Raw genomic sequence first — 18,952 nt, 5'->3', positions numbered from 1 at the left:
ATCCTTCTCGTTCCAGTGGGCCAAAATAGCCCAAACTTTCTCTCACTAGTTACCCTGGTTCCTTCTGTGTTAAAGTAGCCTTTGGCATCCACCAACGTAAGGACTGTTCAAATCAGAGGATGCAGGAAAAATACTTGCCTAGGAAATTTATTTTGGGGGGGAGGGGCCAAATGGTAATAGTGGCTTCCCAAGGTGATACTCGCTTCTCCCCATGCACAGTTTGTGTAAAATGGGTTTTGTGCAGGGAAATAAGTTGAGGTGTGTGGGATGGGATTAACAACACGCCTCCAACCCACAGATAAACCCTGAAGCTGAAAGTGTCCACAGGTGATCTGCCACCTTGTGCAGTTAAGTCTGTTCCATTTGTTTCACATAATCATGGATCCAATGGTCTTACTTCCCAGCCATCGTGGAGCTGTCACTCACCCCTGTGGAGTGTGCAAGAAATGCAGAGGTCTCCTAGTGGCAGCTCTGGCCACACTGCCCTCTCCCACCAGCTCAAGAATCTCGCGTAGGCTGTTTCCCTACTTTGAATTTCACCCTATAAGCCTAATAAATCCAGTATTGCCAACCCCAAAAATTCACACCCCAAAATCATGTGATTCACCCAAAAATCAGGAGATTTTTTTAAAAGAGAGATGATGTGTTATGAGTCTGTCTTTTGATTGTTGAATTCACTCTGTCCTCCCCCAACGTGTGTGACGGGTTAGCGTTGGCATTATTCCCAAATGTATTAAGGTGATTTTGGCCCCTGGTTCAGGAGCTCTCACCTCCATGTCTGCCTGACCCCTTGATCACAGGATGGGAAGAGATAATAGAACCCCCTGAATTGCTGGACTCTTTCTGCTTCCTCCTTCCCTCCCTCCAGTGAGAATGGGGTTGGCTGCCTGAGGGGATGGGCAGAAAGTTCTGCCTGAAGCAGCTCCATAAGGGGTTCTTTCCCAGGAGGAGGGTAGTAGAGAAGGCAGCCACTCAGCAGAGTTTTACCTCAGAAACTGATATTCATAAGTGGTCTGGAGCCTTGTCATAGGCAGCCTGGCTCCAGCGTAGGCCAGACTCACCTCACTCTCGAAGATATTGCGAGAATCAGCAACGCTACAAATCTGAGCGACTCATTTCCTGGCTTCACTCTCTGAATGTGCAATGCAACTGCAGGTTGAGGGAGCCTTTCCATTCTAACCTCCTATGCTCGCTCCCTCCTAACTTGCTTAAATTTCTGATGCTTCGTCTCGGCCTATCATTTAATTTCCAAGACAATTTTCAACAAAAGCGGTCAAGCCGTTTTTGTGTGAAATACAGTATGTTCCACAGAAGGAGGAGGTGGAAGGGCATTGCAAACCAGTTATTTATATTCAGGCCATCCTAGTTCAGCAGGCTGAATTATGCTTTACACCTTGTCATACAAAACAGTACAACATTTTCCTCTTAAAAAATACAATTCAGATGCTTGTACACAATCAAGTTAAATTCCATGCTCACCAGGGATATGTTCAGGAACTTAAATTAATCAGTAATGTTACAAGTGGTTGAAAAAGCAATTGTGCCAGATTTTTAAAAGTACGTAGGTGCCTAAAGATGCGGATAGGTGTCTAGTGGGAGTTCCAAAAGCGCCTAAACATTAGCATAATTTTGTTTCCATGGGAGTTAGGCACCTAGACGCTTCTGAAAATTCCACTAGATGACTGACTGCATCTTTAGGCATCCGAATACTTTTAAAAATCTGTCCCATAATGAACATACAGCAGGACAGCTTTTTTCAGTGACCTAATTTTGTTTTATTTATAAACCTGATTTCAATAGACATATCAAAGGTGCAATGACAACAAGTTTTTAATATGTTTTAATCAGTGGCAGGGGGCTGTAATTAATTAGTTTGGTCTGATTTGCGTAGGAAAGCCCAAGAGTTTGGAATTTTGCCAGACTTTGCAGATTGATTCCTAGTCAGTCTAAAATGGGAGTGTTAAAATGTTATATATTTCTAATTGGGTATGTTTGTTACATTGATTTTTATTTTTATAATTTTGTCTGGAAATAGATGTAAATGAATGTGAAGTGTTTCCTGGGGTGTGTCCAAATGGTCAGTGCGTCAATACCTTGGGTTCCTTTGTTTGCCAGTGTCCTAGTGGAATGATTTTAGATGTCTCTGGACGGACATGCCTTGGTAGGTATTAAGCTATTTTACAGGGTTTTTTTGATGTTTGGCGGGGAGGGAACCCAAATCTCTGTATGTCAAACAAAGATTTGCATTCCATACTTTCTTGTAAATAGGGAAATAGATTTTATTCGTAATCATTTTAAAATGGGATCAGTAATGGTGTACAGAGCCATTCAACTTCAGGTTGCCAGTTAGAGCTTGGACTAGGTAGCATAGTTAGTGACCAAAACTCATCTGATGGGGGGTCAGAAACTTATGTGAAATGAGATGGGAGCCTTGGTCCATTTCCCAGAGGGCAGGTGTCAATGTTATAACACCCCTAGCAAATTTGGCCATGTTTGGCAACCTTTATTGATTGGCCTCAACAAGAAGTCAATGATAAAATGGACATGGAGACTAGTCCCACTCATCCCCAGAGGTGGGCTCTCCAAGCCAGGGCTGATGTACACATGAGTTTGAGAGAGACTGTAATGCTTCTCCCCATTCTACATTTCTTTGTGGGGAAAGTCCAGAAAAAGTCTTCCGTTTCAGGTGCTATCTATAGACTTCATCTGCAGTGCATTCACCTCTTTTTAACAGCAAATCTTCAAGTGTTGTTGGACAAAGACATAGGTTATGGCGGAACTGGAATGCTGGAGGCCCTTTCTTCCCTGATCCAAAACTGACCTCAAATGCTGAGCCCCATTTCCTGGAAAGTTTTAGGCCTGTTAATTCCAGAGCTTAGTGCCAGTAATTCCAGTGAAAAGAACTGTGTGGTATTTCTGGCATCCTCCTGATCTGAGGAAATGGAGCAAGCCCTACTGAGAAGGGATTCTGGGAGAAGATTCTTGTGTTTATGCTTTCCCTCCAGCCCCGCAGTGAGGCAGACTTTTTGTCAAATACGCATAAATTCAAACACTCATGCTCATTAAACACACACATGTACCGCGCACACACAGTTTTTATCATCTCACTATTTAATTACCCAACAGACATTCGCTTGGAGACTTGCTTCTTGAAGCATGAAGATGAAGAATGTACGTTACCGATAGCAGGCCGGCACCGAATGGATAGTTGCTGCTGTTCTGTTGGTGCAGCATGGGGCCCTGAATGCGAGGAATGTCCTGTGAAGGCGACTCCTGAATTTGAAGCTCTTTGTCCAAGAGGACCTGGATTTGCTAGTAGGGGAGAGATTATAAATGGAAAGCCATTCTTTAAAGGTATGTAAGCGGGTTTCAATTCATATATAAAGCCATTGGGGGCCACATCTTGATGGCATTCCTTAGTTTTTACTCTTTTCTTACTCAGGTTAAATTCCTATGGACTTGAAGTCTGCAGGAGTTAGGGCTTGGTTAAGGATGATTACTGAATAAGGACATATGGCCAGTTTTTCAAAGGTATTTAGGCACCCTAAGATGCAAAGAAGTGCCTAGTGGGATTTTTAAAAGTGACTAAGCAGCTCCCATAGGTTTCATTGGGAGCTGGGCCCTTAACCTACTGTAGGCACATTTGAAAGTTCCACCGGGTGCCTGTCTGCATCTTTAGGCACCTAAATACCTTTGAAAATCTGGCTCCGGCCCCTTGTAAATTGAAACAAAATGAGTAGCCAACTTTGGAATTGTTATAGAACCACTGCTTACTGCACCTGATACATATGTTTAAATTGCCTTGGAAATCAAGGGAGAAAGAGACTCTCAACACTTTGAAAATCCTTGCACAGCTTTTGGAGGAGGAGGGAGAAACATACCATATTCTGTAAAGATAGCTTCAGCCGTGCAAAAGTGAATCTACGCTAGAGTCTGAGTCATGGAGTTTGTTGGCCAAATTGTTATATTCTAATGGTAGAAACAGCAAATGAAGACTTCATTCATTTAGGTCATTTTGTGACTCTGGGGTAAATTTCCAGCATTAATGGAACCTCATTCTGAAAGCTTCTTCCTTGGTTACCAGTTAGATTAAGCAACATGGTATCAAAAGTGAAAGGGGATGTGGATGAGTTTGGGAAAAGGCATTTAAAGAAACTAGTTAACCGAAAACCCAAATGCTTTAATATTTGAAAGGAAGGGGAAACACAAATGAGAATGACACATGGTGGTGATTGTTTCAGGATCAGTTTTATAAACAGTTTCCAGGCTTTTAATTATCCATAAAGAAGTGTAACATGTGCTTTTGTTTAGGGTAATTATATTTTCTCTGACTCGTGGAAGTCTCATTTTCTTCAGAAATCAGGGGATGGAGTGATGATTTTGGCAGTTCTCTTTGGCCACTCTGGGCATGATCCAGTGCCCTCTGAAGCTAATAAAAGTCTTTCCATTGACTTCAGTGAGCCCTGGATCGACTCTGTTAGATAAAGGAGGGGAAAAAATAGCCTTTCGTGACAAAAGAAATTGGGGGTCAGTGTCATGTGTGTTAGTGCTTTACATTACTACGTAGGTGAATCTCAGTATGAATTCTTGATGCGGTCTCCAGGCTATGAAAGAGGTGGGAGTATGATAGATGTGATTCACTGAAAGTAGTGAGTCCTTTGTACTGCTCACATGATGGCCCCTTATTGCATGTTTTAGGGGGTATGTGCGCCTAGTTCTTGCTGTCATATGCATGGAAAATGGTTTATAGGAACTTAGTAATGTGGTCTGTTAAGATGATGTGAAGTCAAGACTTTAGATCACCTGTTGTCTTAGCGCCAAATCCTGCCTCCCAGCAGCCCCTTATTTTATGGTGAGGATCATAAAAGGAAAGGAGCTGGGAGGTATATGGGTCTTGAATAGCTTTGCATTGAATGAAGGCCTCTATTACAACCTACTTACATAACAAATGCTGCTAATCTTACTGTTACTTCAGTTCTGGTTCACAGAGTTCCACTCTCCCTAGTAACTCAGTGTGTGCAGTCACTTCACTCCACCTCCTACTGACAGCATCATCCGTGAAGGTCTTTGTGTTCATCTGTAAAATCATAAAAAGGGAGTGAACTACTTTAAATAAATACACAGAAGATCCTCACTCAAATCATTCTCTACATTTGTTACTGTGTGTTGCAAATACATTCTTTGTCACATAAATTCTTTTTGTTCCCATATGTCCAAATGAAATTTGAACAGGATGTACCTCATTCTCCCCAGCTGTGAAATAGGAATAATAATACATTCCTATTTTTGTAAAGCGCTTTTGAGATCTATGGATGAAAAGGGCTATATAATTGCTTACATGTTGTCATTATTATTTGAATGTAGTGGTTTGCATGCACAAAATTTTAGTTGCAGCTTTGGAGAAGCTGGTCATTATTGCTGGATTTAGAATTTTACTAACCTGAATCTCTTTCAATGAAGTTTTACTAAATTGGATGGTTACTAAAAATAACCAAACCTTTCTTTGTCTCGTTTTTAGATATCAATGAATGCAAAATGATCCCAAGTCTTTGTACCCATGGAAAATGCAGAAACACCATTGGCAGTTTCAAGTGTAAATGTGACAGCGGATTTGCACTTGATTCTGAAGAAAGAAATTGTACAGGTAAAAATCTTACCTGGTAGCTTTGAGAACATTGTCTTGAAAACACAGATGTTGAATTATATTTTAACATGAATTTAAAATTATTTGTATTTCAGATATTGATGAATGCCGCATATCTCCTGATCTCTGTGGTCAAGGCATCTGTGTCAATACCCCAGGGGACTTCGAATGTAAATGCTTTGAAGGCTATGAAAGTGGATTTATGATGATGAAAAACTGCATGGGTATGTTTTATGTCATATTTCAAAGATGGGGTACAGAGTCTCTATGTTGGGATTGGTTTTGCAAAGCCTTTTGTTAGTCAGGTTTTGTTTTGGAAACTGAAACAGGACTGGTTTCCTGATCTGGTTTCCAGATCTAGCTTCCATATTACTGGGAAGGCAAATAGAAGGTTCTGGTTTTGTTCCATTTCCACAGTGGGTAAATCAGGCTGGTTTTGGATTTGCAGAATCTTATTAGTCAAATCCATCAGTTGGGTCTTGGTTCATTTTATCTGAACCACTAACATTCAGGAGCTGGGTTTGGGAGAGAGTTAGGATAAAAGATCCTGGGCTTGTCCTGTCTCCACACAAAGGATTGTTATTCCAACATACTCTACACTCACTGGGTTTTGTGCTTGAAAGTTTCAGTTGTAAATATTGTTACTTAACTCATTTCAGGGCTGACCCTAAAGTGGGTGCTTAGGATTCACCCCAACAATGAATTTGCTGTCTCTAGGCCTCTCTAGGGTGCCAAAGCACAAATGCACAAAGGCATTCTCAGTTCATCCCCAAGATCCCCATCTCCCAGTTGGCAGCGCAGCCCTGCATAGCATGATTAGTAGCAGGTTTTGTTTTTTTTTACTATGTATCATCACTGTTAGTCAGACTCTGCCCTGAGTAACCCTAGTGTAACTTCATGGAAATTGAGAGCAGAATGTGACTCTTTGGGGGAGGGGGAGATGGGCAGGGAGGGATGGCTGTGGGCAACAAGGGGCTCAGTTTAAGCACTGAAAAAGCTCCAATATACATTTTAAATGATGACTGATGCAGGGTCTCAAAACATATAGTGACAGTACACTGTCAGTGATGTGAAGTGACGTTTTTGAAAGTATGTTTCTTTTTTAGGAATATGCATACTAGTAAAACCTGCCCACCCGCTCCTAGGAGACAGGCCATTTTCTGATCAATAATTGTAGTAAATGGCATTCCAGTAGGAATTAATGGGTTGGCAGCCTGGGGCTCTTAACCAGAATGAATCTTGTCTTGCCCAGCTTCATCACTGATTGAAACCCTTCCAGCTCTGCAGCAGGAGCTCCTTTTGGAGCCCCTTCCTGCTGTCTCAGTCTGAAGCTGACTACTGGATTGTCAGCCAGCAAAAAGAAGCTGGTGGACCTGGAGCACATGTCTGGGTGGGGAGGGAGCTCAGAGCAGAGAGGCAAACAGAGAAGTGAGGAAACTGTCCACAGGATAGGGAGGAACAGTTGTATTTATTCTCCAAGGATATGGGGGGTAAGTACCTGAGAAGAGGGCGTGTCTGTTGATGTGTGGAGGAGAAGGATCAGCAGCTGGAAGAGGTAAGAATACTATTCACAGGAGAGGGAGCAATACATAGGGAGGAGCTGCATATATGCACTCTCAGAATTCCAAGGGTCAAACAAACACTTATTTCCCGATGTTGCTGTTTAGCACCAGCACTTTATTCTCTGTTGCATTCAGGAGCTTTTAGCACCTGCAGTGATGTGTGTCCCTTTCCTTTTACAGACATTGATGAGTGTCAGCGAAATCCTCTTTTGTGCCGAGGTGGCATTTGCATAAACACAGAAGGAAGCTTTCAGTGCAACTGTCCTCCAGGTCATCAACTGGCTCCAAATATCTCCGCATGTATAGGTATGATGGTGCCAGCAAAATGTGTACCGTATATAGGTCATTTCTATATTTGCATGTCATGGCTCTGTTTATGCATTCATTTATGGCATTTACTCAAATATTATTGTTGCAGTGCAGAGACGTAAAATGTGTTCCCTTTTTCTTTTGAAATAGACATCAATGAGTGTGACCTAAGCCACAACCTGTGCAGAAATGGGCATTGTGTCAACCTGATCGGAAGGTATCAGTGTGCCTGCAACCCTGGATATCAATCCACTCCTGACAAATTATTTTGTATTGGTAAGAACTTGATCCTCAGAGCAGCTGTAATTATTAATGAACATAAAATACCAATTAATGCTTGCCACTTCACTAACAAGAGTTGATGTAAAGAATTGTGTCTATCTAATAAAATATATCTACATCTGATTCAATAATCTCGGGCACAGTGTCAAAGCAGTGTGTAGTAGCATGAACATGCACATCCCTTCCTTTGAGATCGAGGAAGTTATATCACTGTTTCAAATCTGACCCTTGTGCCCGCATTTTCTTTGCTATTTGCCCAGCCAACACTCAGTATTTACACAGCATATTTATTTATTGGATTATTTTGTTTGGTAAATTAACCAGTAGATATAAAAAAAAAAATTTTTTTTTAAAGTGCCGTAAAATGTTGTAACTAAGATCACTTACTTACATTGTGATATCCCTCAGATCTGTATTTTATTTCAGATTGGCATTTCTGAGGTTGCAATGCTTTGGTAGAGTAGAATAGTGTGTGCGGCTCAGTGACACTTATCCTTAAACTAATCTGTAAATATCTCTGTTGTATAAATTTCTACTGTCAGTTTCCTTAAAAGCCATAAGTTCAGAAAGGGCTTCTAAGCTCGTACCAGACACTGTGTACAAAAAATACGAATGCACTTTTCGTATTTTGAAAAATTCTGATGTACGTGCCAAAACAGTGGCTCTGATCCTGACTGAATAAGGTGTACACAGTCAGGGACTTTGGCCCAATCCTGTAAGCGCTTACACAAGCATTTCTGTTGACTTCAGGTGATTCAGGAACTACAGTGATAGGGACTATCTAGGCACCCAGAGAGAGACAGAAGTGCGGGATCATTTGCATATGCATTCAATTAATTGGACAGCTCATTCCTTGATGTGCCTATATATTTGTCCACATGTGCATCCAAGTTCCTGCACCTGCAAATGCAGGTGTGTAAAAAGAGAGCAGAAATTGTGTGCGCAAATGTAGATGCTGGATTGAACCCTCTTTTTAAATTGGCCCAGAATGTATCCATGAAATATGCTTAAAAAAATTAATTTGTATGTGTGTTTAACTTTCATTTCTTTCCTTCTAGATATTGATGAATGCAACATAATGAATGGAGGTTGTGACACCTTCTGTACAAACTCAGAGGGCAGCTACGAATGTAGCTGTAAATCAGGCTTTGCACTAATGCCAGACCACAGATCTTGCACTGGTAAAGTAGCTTTGTGAGCATTTGTACTGAAAGCTCTTTACTTCGTATTGAAAAGTGAGATGTAGTTTTAGGAGTACAGATTGAAATCCATTTATACTGTTATCTTCATTAATTCTTACAGTTCTCCATGCACACTGCCTAAAACTCTGAATTGAACATGTTATGATTAATATATTTCATTTGGACAAATATTACATAAAGTAAAAATTAAATAATGTAGCTAGATGTTATGTATGGCAGAATTTGGTTCTCTCCTTGGGTGAAAGAGTACAATACTGAAGTCACAGCCTCACAACTTCCAGCTCAGTAGCTCTCAGGGGAATATCTTTTTTTCAACAAAAAAGATACATATTTCTAGCTGTCCATTCTACAGCTGGCTGTAGAATGATTATTTCAGAGCCTGCTACTATTACAGGAAAGATCCATTACAGCGTCCATTGTGAGTCTGGGGGCAAAAACTATTTTATCTTCTGCAGGGCCACACAGAGGTTTTTGGGGACCCAGGGCAAAATCTGAAACTGAGGGCTCCCCGACCTAGGGTGCAAAACCACTGAGATGAGACCCCCGGGGAGAGGGGTGTTGGAGAGCAAGCCTGCCCCACATTCACCGCACAGTAGCAGCCCGTCCCACGGACCTAAGTCTGGCTTCTTGCTCTGGGTGTTACAGCCTAGCACATGCGGTTGTAGCACTGCTTGGGTTTGGCCCAGTCACTCCTCTGTCATGAAGGCAGGATGGCCAGACCAAACCTGAGTGGTGGTGTGACCCTGTGCACCAGGTCACAATGCCACTCAGTTTGGGGACCCTTTCAAATGGTAGCACTGGGGCAGACTGTCACTTCCCCTCCATCTGGGTGGCCCTGATTTTGTGTAATAGGTGAATTTTCTCCTCCAGTGCAAAGTATTACCTTATGTATTGGACTTTTTAGAATCTGATCCAAAGCCCATCAAGTCAATGAAAAGTCTCCCACTGGTTTCAACAGGCTCCACCATAACTTAGAGCTGCCTTGAAGACTATGAAGCTGCACTGGCTGGGAATCACCAGAGAGCATTTGCCTCTGGCTCTGCCCCACTCCCGCCCCAGTCCACCCAGGAATGTCCCCTACACACCAGTAGAAAAATGAGACACTGTGCCCTAGTAAGAAGGCCCTAATGCTTGTTAAACCTATTGTCAATGCAAACAGAAGCAAAAAGAAAACCCCAGACTTGGATTTGAAAACCCATAGAGCTATAAATCTAACAACTCATCATGTTCCAGTGTCAAAAGAAAATGATTGATTGACATTGGGACGTGGGGGGGAGGAAGAGGAAGGCTCTGGGTGGGGGGTGGGGGTTCAGGGTGCAGGAGGGGACTCCAGGCTGGGGAAGGAGGTTGGGGTGTGGGGGGAGGGCTCCAGCTGGGGGCGTGGGCTCAGGGTGGGGCCAGAAATGAGGGGTTCAGGGTGTGAGAGAGGGCTCCAAGCTGGGGCAAGGGGTTGGGGTGGGGGGGGGAAGGGCTCTGGCTGGGAGTACAGGTTCTGGGGTGGGGTTGGGGATGAGTGGTTTGGGGTGTGGGAGGGGGCTTAGGGCTGGGGCAAGGGGTTGGGGTACGGGAGGGGATGCGGGCTGCAGGCAGTGCTTACCTCAGGCGGCTCCCAGAAGTGGCCAGTATGCCCCGCAGGCACTGCCCCCCAGCTTCCATTGGCCGCAGCTCCCATTGGCCGAGCTTCCCAGGCCACCCCTGTGCCTAGGAGCAGGAGAGACATGCCGCCGCTTTCAGGAGCCGAGCGGAGCCAGGGCAGACAGGGAGCCTTCCTTAGCTCCACTGCACTGCTGACCGGCCCAGCAGTGCTGATCGTAGCCACCAGGGTCCCTTTTTGATTGGGCATTCCGGTTGAAAACTGGAAGCCTGGCAATCCTAAGTGCTGTGCAAGCTAGGACTTTGTTCGGAAGCCAGCTATTCACAACTACCCACCATCATACTATGTTGTTACAAAGTCTTGGCTGCAAAAACCAACATTTCCACCTTTTGAAACTTAAAATTTCAAAGGCTCTAGTCTTGCAGTTTCTCAATATTTGGTTAGTGAAGTAAAAGAAATAATAGATACGTGAATATGGAGTTACAAGTTAGTGCCTGATACTGCAAGCCCTTACTTACGTGAATAGTCGAGCCGAGTGAATGAGGGAACGAATAAAGATTTGTGGAATCATGCACACAATCACTCCAGGGTTTCTTTTAGTTCTTTCTCTTTCGGTCTCCCTGCCACTCTGTAGTATATTAAGGCATGAACAGGCAGTACGTTTCCGGATTATTACTGCATTGGGAAGCACCAGGCAGAAGAATGACTTCAACCACAAGCGAAGTGCAGTAATCCTTTGGAAATGTATTGCTTGTCGTTTCTTATTAGTAAAGTGCAATAGAAATGATAACAAACCATAATTCTGTGAAGTGCTGAGCATCCTCCACTCCCACTGAAGTCGATGGGTGTTGTGGATGTGCAGTACCTTTTTTAGGCCTTGATCTACCAAAGCACTTAAGCACATGCTTAACTTTAAGCACACAGATAGTCCCATTGATTTCCATGAGAGCACTTACAAGTTTAACATTAAGCATATTTTAAGTGTCTTGCTGGGTTAGGGCCTTACACCCTAAAATAGTTTAAAATACCTAACAAAAACAAAACCTAGGTCACTGCATCTAGTGGGATTTATTAATACAGAAATGGCATAACTGATAGCCAGTCAAAAGTCCGCATTTTTATCTGTGCTCTTAAAGCTACGAAATAGCATCTCAAGTATGTGGATGTAGTAGATACAGCTCCTTTGAAGCACTTGACACTCTCTCTTTGAACTGGTATTCAACTTGATTTTAGAAATCGTTTCCATCAACAACATGAATGGGATCCATAGAAGGAGCAATGCTGTCAATATTTGTCACCTTTTTAAAAGATTAACTTTAAGTGCCAGATTTTCAGCACTAGCCTCTTATTACAGGTTAATTTGGCATCCATAATTTACTGCAACTGTGAGCCCAAATATTAGTAATTAGATGCCTCACCAAGTGTTTTCTCCTACAAATCAGGTAACCAGACAGCTAACTAGCAGTATTTATTTGTGTCTGTAATGCATTGTGGGGAGAAAACAGCAGCCATAATCAGAGGATTTGGGTGCTACCCCAAATTTTAATGAGCCTCTTTCACAGTGTTTGCAAAATATACACATAGTGTCTTCTGCACATGCAAAATATGTAATTGCCCATGCAAATATTGAATTGCCAAAAACGTACATGCATGTCTACTGAAATTTGGCCCCAAGAATCTTCTTTAATGAAATGATAGGTGCACTTGGTGACAGTCAGTAGCCATTGTGATAAATGTGTAGCTTTACTCTGACAGTGTGTGACTGTATAAACAACTTCATATACATTTAGTGCCATTGTGGACTGAGTATAAGGAACTATGATTTTCAGTTTTCCCTATACATTGTTCACAAATGTATTTTATCTGTAACATGACACATGGCTAGAAGCCTTTGCAGAATATATTTCTCCATAATTGAACTGCTGTGAGTTCCATTCACTGTAATAGTAGGTCAGGTTGGTGAGGTTATGCATTAATAATCAATTCAATTAGGAGAAACAATAAATTCTTTGTCAGCCAGTTTTGCACCCTAACTGTGAATGTAAAACCTTGGCAATTTAGCATATAAAGTTCTTCATGTTTATAAAATGAGTTCTTTATGTTTGTGGTTCGTATTCTCATTTCCAGCACTTACTTTGCATATAAATTCACATTCCACTTCCAAATCTACATTTCCAAGCTAACGTGTATGCCAGCATTATTTGATTCGTAGGATGAACAGTAAACAATCAGCTTTTTACCAAGTAAGAGTTAATTGTCCATACAAAAACTTGTAGGTGCAAGCATTTCTGTTTGCTGCTGTTAGAAATATAAAAAAAAGAATAACAAACATAAGATTCTAGGACAAACAATTAAAGTGAGTTGGTGTTCTGCAGCTGCATAATTACCAAAATCCACAACAGACCAGTCTGATAGTGAGTTACGCCCTTTCCCTCTCAGGGGGTTCTCAATTCATGTCCTTGTTTTGCTGGTTTTTCCATGCAGTCACTGAGCAGAGTCTTGGATCTTAACTGTGCTGGTATATGTTGTTTGTGACAAAGAAAAATCTGGAGAGTTTTTAAAAGAAATTCTATTCCATTGAGTTTTTAAAAGTCCAGATCCCATCATGGTTGCAATAAACAGTGCAGTCTCAGTTCCTCAGATCAACCCCCAGTGATGGCTGATGTGCTGATCAGAACAATATTTTAAATGCTGGAGAGCATAAAGATATAGCCTGACTGGCCATCAGGAACAAAAAAATCTAAGTAACTTATACTATTTTAGTGAAATAAATACATACATGTTAGTTATTCTGATATTGGGCGTAATCCTGCTTGTGTGGGAATTTGGTGTGTGGAATGGCTTTTTAAAATCATTTAAGATCCAATACCTCTCTCACTGAAGTCAGTGGCAAAATTCCCATTGACTTCAATGACAGCAAGGCTGGACCTGAAATTTCCGATTGTGCGTGGTTGTACGGCATGAAAAAGGTTCTTTAGTTATTTTCCTACAAGTGATTTTGGGCATACAAGACTTGCTCCTGCTCTCATTGGAATCAGTTGGAGTTTTATATAAAACTGTATTTGGTTTAACTGCAAAGATTGATCATATGCACATATATCACAAAGCATCAAGAATTTTGTTTGCCATCATTCGTTGCAGTGCATTTCATAACAAGGAACACCTATCTAAAAGATGTGTTAATGTAAACTTTCCCTATAGATATTGATGAGTGTGAAGACAATCCTAACATCTGTGATGGAGGCCAGTGCACTAACATACCAGGAGAATACAGGTGTCTTTGTTATGATGGATTCATGGCCTCTGAGGATATGAAGACTTGTATAGGTAAGTGAAAACACCTCTGATTCCTAATCTTTCTAACAAGCCATCTTCCTTAATTAAGTGATCAAAGATGATGATAAAACTAGATTTATTTAAAATATGTAAGCAAATAAAAATAACAGTGAATGTTCTAGCAAGAATAACGACTGTCCAGGCAGTCGGGTGTCTTTTGACATTACATATCAAGACTACAAATATACTTGGATACCTGCATTTGGTGAAAAAAGGGTTTTGGTTCCAGCACTCTGTCAAATTGACTGCTGCCTCAAAACTGGCAAACATTAAAACTTAAAAAGCAGTGCTGCTGTATTTTGACTAGCTATGGCCACATGGACAACCCTTCTGTGCAGACTATTTTTGTCAATAGTAGGAATCATCTGCATGTGTTCAGAGCTTTGGCTGAGTTAAGGATGACCATGATGACCATGCCGTCTCTCTTCGGGTCCCATTCCAGAGTGTCTCTATGCAGCTCAGATCACAGAGGGTGCTGTAGGATGGCAGATTTAGGGGTGAGCCAAAATCAGAATTCTGGCCAAAACTTACACCGACAAAACCATGTGGGAGTTTAGCATGTGTTGGTAGAGCAAAATATTGAAGTCAAAATTTGCTGCATGGCTAGAAGAGTAGAATTTTACCTTTACATTTTAAAATTGAACCACACTTACTGCCCTTGTGGAAACATCAACAGAAAAAAAACAAAATATATTGAGGACAGATAATAGACCAAGTTTATCCTTAGTGTAACCCCATTAAATCTGGCCATTTGTAATTATTAATGAAAGCTGGCATTAAAGATAAGAGGGGCTGGGAAATAAATATCAGTGCAATAACATAGCAATATTAAATCTGATTTGGAAATGTACAGTATTTTACATTGGTGAAGAATATTTAGCCTAATTTATTTTTTTCTCTGCACATGTAGACACATTTTTGTACCAGTACTAATGTCTCCAAGACATTGGGTTAGTTATGGTCTAAGAATTTTGTAAAATCTTAAAATTATGTTCTCTAGATGTCAACGAGTGTGACCTAAATCCAAACATCTGTCTAAGTGGAAGCTGTGAGAATACAAAAGGCTCATTTATCTGTCATTGTGATATGGGATATTCAGGCAAAAAAGGAACCACTGGTTGTACAGGTAAATTTTAAAGTTAATAATTATCATCATCTGATTCTTCATTTCCCTTTTCTAGCTTTTAAAACCTCTCTTGTATCTGTTTGATTTCTGTTCTCTGCAAAATGTTACACTGTACAGAGTCACTGAGTTGGTGCTGTGTTTGTTTGGTATAATATTGGGCCTGATCCTTCTCCCATTGAAGTGAATGACAAATATCCCATTGGGAGCAAAGTTGAGCCTATTATTATATGGTTGCTGGTATGACTGAAAAGAACATGTAATTCAGCGTAACATGACAAGACCACATGAAGACCACCACGTTGGATTTGGATTAGATAACTGTATATGCAAGTAATAGGCATCTATTCCAAATATTATTTTGGCAAACACTAGTAGCTTTAAATCTATCCTAAAATATATTTTCAGTTTTTGCAAAGTGGCAGAAGTACAGATACCTGACTAGATGAATTATAAACATATTTCGGCAAAACCAAAATGTAAATTATTTCACAGCAGCAGCCAGCCAACAGTGCTGAGGTTCAGACTTACACGTTCAGAGGATAGCATTAAAAACACAAAATGCTAGTATCTGAGCCAAGGTGTTGAGAGTCATGAGCTTTGCCCAAAATATGAGCACAAACATATGTTTAATTTAATTTTGAATACGGATTTAGAGTAAAACACAGTTCTGGCAACCTTTATGAGACAAGTATATATGCTGATAAGTCTGTCCTTACAGAAGTATATTATTAATGTTGTACAATAGGTGTCAAAAAGAGATTATGCTGATTTTTTACAGCTTACATAAAACAATGGGGGAGCTGGTGTTCTACTTGGTACATTGGACCTCGCCTGAAGTTGTGCATTGGTAACAGCTGCCTTTTACAGACGTGAACTGATCTAAATCCAAGAAGTCCTTGATTTTACACTGTAGACCAACATTTCAACATTCTTTGTTTCTACTCTAAATTACACAAAAAGATACAGAGCTTTAGTTCTACAGACTTGAAAAATCCTTGTGATGTTCAGTCACATTCACCGCAGCTATCACTCTCAGGGAAATGAAAAGTGATGACACAAATATTGGTTTGTGACATCTGCAGGGCTATACTGGTCAGTTAAAGCAGCCAGGAAATATTAAGTAATTGGTAGGAGGTGGAAGGGCAAATAAAGGTCCTACAGGGAAAGGATCTGGGGTATTATTTGGAGGAAAAGTTTCTGGAAATCCTTGCCATATTGGTGACATCTGGTGTAGGCCAACTGGGAAGAAAATCTCACTTGAAAACTCATCCATGACAGTGTTGGTTTACTAATAGAGTAAGGCTGACAAATCTCTTCCTTCCAACCTTTTCCTCTGATTTAAGCACTGATATCCAGATAGAAAGAGCCAGCTATTTCTGGTACTTCTGTTTTCTAAAGTATTTCATCACCTTTCCCTCTCTTTATCCTTCCCAAAGTAGCCACTCCCGCCCCCTCCCTTACTCACCCATCCTACCTTGTCACCCAGCTACATTTCGAGATATAAAATCCAGCATGAGCAAACACAGACAGCCCCTTCCCCCGCCACCCCACCATGCTAGTTCAGCTGGAATGCTAAAGCCATGGCAGCGTGAGTGGAAGGAGAGGCTAGTCATCCTGAGTACATACTTGTCCAAGACACACTATTTTTAGTGTGCCAGCTTGATCAGTGCTAGTGTGGGTATGTCTCCTCGAGCTGGAATTTACATCTTCAGCTCGAAATATTGAGTATAACTACTCTCTCAGCCACAGAGTCACATAGCCAGTCACAGCCAGTGCAAGGGGGAGAGGAGGGCTTGACATTGTGAAGAGAATGGAGAGGGAAGCTGAAAGGTCTTGGTATCTCAAGAGCAGCTTCTTTCTGTGGGGAGGAGGGTGGCAGTAAGGGAGGGGCCGGAAAGCCTGAAGAGCAGCTGCTTTGGCTCTGCAGGTTATTGGGGAGGGGAAGTATGTATAGTAAAGCAGAGGGAAACGCTTCTTGTAGTCCACCACAAGGGGCGCTGCTGTGCAACTATCTAGTTAGCTCAGCAGCTCGCCAGGCAGAGAGGGCTGGAGTCTGCACAGACCTGCAGTTTGTGTACAGGAGGGGACAGGCTCGCCTTACGTGTAACTGGCTTTGTGTACAAATGCTTGGTCAGCTGGTGGCCCAGCTCAGGCAAGAGCATTACTGAATCAGGGGAATGGAAAACATTTAAAAACAAGAAAATCTCATCGGGTTAGAACTGCATCACTTAAGGTTGACTCCATTCTCGCTGTGCTCTCCCAGTAGCATTCCTTGTCCTATCACAGCTGGCTCACTGGGATTACTGCTGTGTCAGCATCCCACTACTACTGAAAACACAGCTAGTGGGCAGCAAATGAAGACAAAAGGGACGTGAACAGTGTGTGAAGGTGATGGGGGTGTGAAGGGTGACAGAGAAATGAAAACTGTCCCAAGCTGATGGCCTAGAAAAGGGATGATTGTACAGTCCCCACTGCAGTCAAAATGTGCACATTCCTGGGCATTAAAATAAAAAACGCTATTTGTCTATAGACTGTTGAACTCTCCCATCATTCTCTGCACAAATCTAGTGTTACAAGCCAGAGTTCCTGTGACCAAGCAGATGAGCACTGTGGAAGCAGCATTTAGTGCTGGTATCATAGAAGGGATTCTGCACTTGTGCTGAACAGCACCCTGGTCATAGCGCATAATTCTTTGCTTCGTATAGATAAGTCAAAATCATTCACTTTTTTAAAAGAACAAGCACTCCTGTGAAAAAAATTACAAAAATGTGTATGGATTTTTGAAGGGGAGGTTCTCTGTTTCCTGAGAACAACTAAATAATGTCCTCTGGGTTACATTACAGTTTTGTCTAAATATTTCACCTCCCTTGTTATTACTGATTGTTTCCATTTTAACAAGTAAACATGTTGTTTTCCCCAATCATTTAGCAGTATTCAAAATCCACCCACTGCCTTACATTCTCATCCCACACAGATGTTAGGTTTTTTCCCTTCAGTTCTCAGTAAGAATGTGGACAGAGTTTAGGAAAACAGTTTGTTTTAAGCAAAGATGTACATAGTCTATGAAGCCAGTCTAGGGAGAGTGCTACAAATGTTTCGTTTTTATTTACCTATAAAACAGGCTTTCCCATAACCAAATTAGGTGAGCTGATTTTAATTTTTCATAGAGGGAATGGGATGTAGTTGCTAGAGAAGAGGATTGTGGGTCAGGTATAGAGGTGCGCAGAGCCCCTCCCCTCATTCCAGATTGTGCAGCTGTCTGCAAAATTTCCCATCACTGTGTGTGTGCACATTATGTGGTGGGGAACATAAATTCTTTGTATTCATGCACAGGTAAAATCCTGTATTGGGACAAACTCCCCTTTTCTTCATTGTGGTTCATTGCCCATGCCTAAGAGTTGCCTGTGAGTTCATAGTATCCCACTCTGGTTGATTTAAAGCCATAGATTTACTGGATTTGATCTACATATGCTGTACACAATGAGGGACAAATTCAGCTCTGACTTATGCCCCGTGTATCCTATCCTGTTGCCACTGCATGCATGCAACTTCTATTGATGTCAGTGAGAGTAGTGTGGGGACTAGATAAGCTCCTGTTCTTGCAACAGGTTTGCTTGGGGTACACATTAGGGCAGAATTGGGCTCAAGCTGTCAGAGCATTGAAGATGAATGTTTATAAAAGTCAGGTAACGAAAGCAGCAGAAAATAAACCAGCCTTCTCCACAGCAGGTTCAGAGAATTGAGAAAAGTTCATTAACAGAATGTGGGCACAATTCTGTAGTTCTGACTCAGCCAGGACTCCCAGTGAGATCAGTGGGAGTATAGGTTGAGTAAGGAGTGAGCAGCATTGAGCGCCATGGGTGTAATAGAGACATGGCCAGCATCAGACTCACTGGG

The 18,952-nt window shown here is 41.6% G+C and overlaps 1 protein-coding gene across 8 annotated transcripts in view; it reads left to right on the top strand.

Annotated features, from left to right (window-relative positions):
- The window catches only part of FBN1 (fibrillin 1), a 220,302-nt gene that overhangs the window by 136,693 nt on the left and 64,657 nt on the right, over positions 1 to 18,952 (top strand). For 6 of the 8 annotated variants that reach the window (XM_073303899.2, XM_073303898.2, XM_073303903.2 and 3 more), the window contains 9 exons: positions 2,036 to 2,161; positions 3,127 to 3,354; positions 5,519 to 5,644; positions 5,740 to 5,868; positions 7,387 to 7,512; positions 7,666 to 7,791; positions 8,856 to 8,978; positions 13,795 to 13,920; positions 14,930 to 15,055. In XM_073303899.2, coding sequence (XP_073160000.1) covers positions 2,036 to 2,161; positions 3,127 to 3,354; positions 5,519 to 5,644; positions 5,740 to 5,868; positions 7,387 to 7,512; positions 7,666 to 7,791; positions 8,856 to 8,978; positions 13,795 to 13,920; positions 14,930 to 15,055 — 1,236 coding nt within the window. The remainder of the gene's footprint in view (positions 1 to 2,035; positions 2,162 to 3,126; positions 3,355 to 5,518; positions 5,645 to 5,739; positions 5,869 to 7,386; positions 7,513 to 7,665; positions 7,792 to 8,855; positions 8,979 to 13,794; positions 13,921 to 14,929; positions 15,056 to 18,952) is intronic. The other 2 variants (XM_078854664.1, XM_073303905.2) reach the window with 2 other exon arrangements.

The sequence above is a fragment of the Lepidochelys kempii genome, chromosome 10 (assembly GCF_965140285.1).
Source record: "Lepidochelys kempii isolate rLepKem1 chromosome 10, rLepKem1.hap1, whole genome shotgun sequence".
In the NCBI taxonomy this organism is placed as follows: Eukaryota; Metazoa; Chordata; order Testudines; family Cheloniidae; genus Lepidochelys; species Lepidochelys kempii.
Note: the sequence above shows the minus strand (reverse complement) of the source record. Positions and strands in the feature narration are given on the sequence as shown.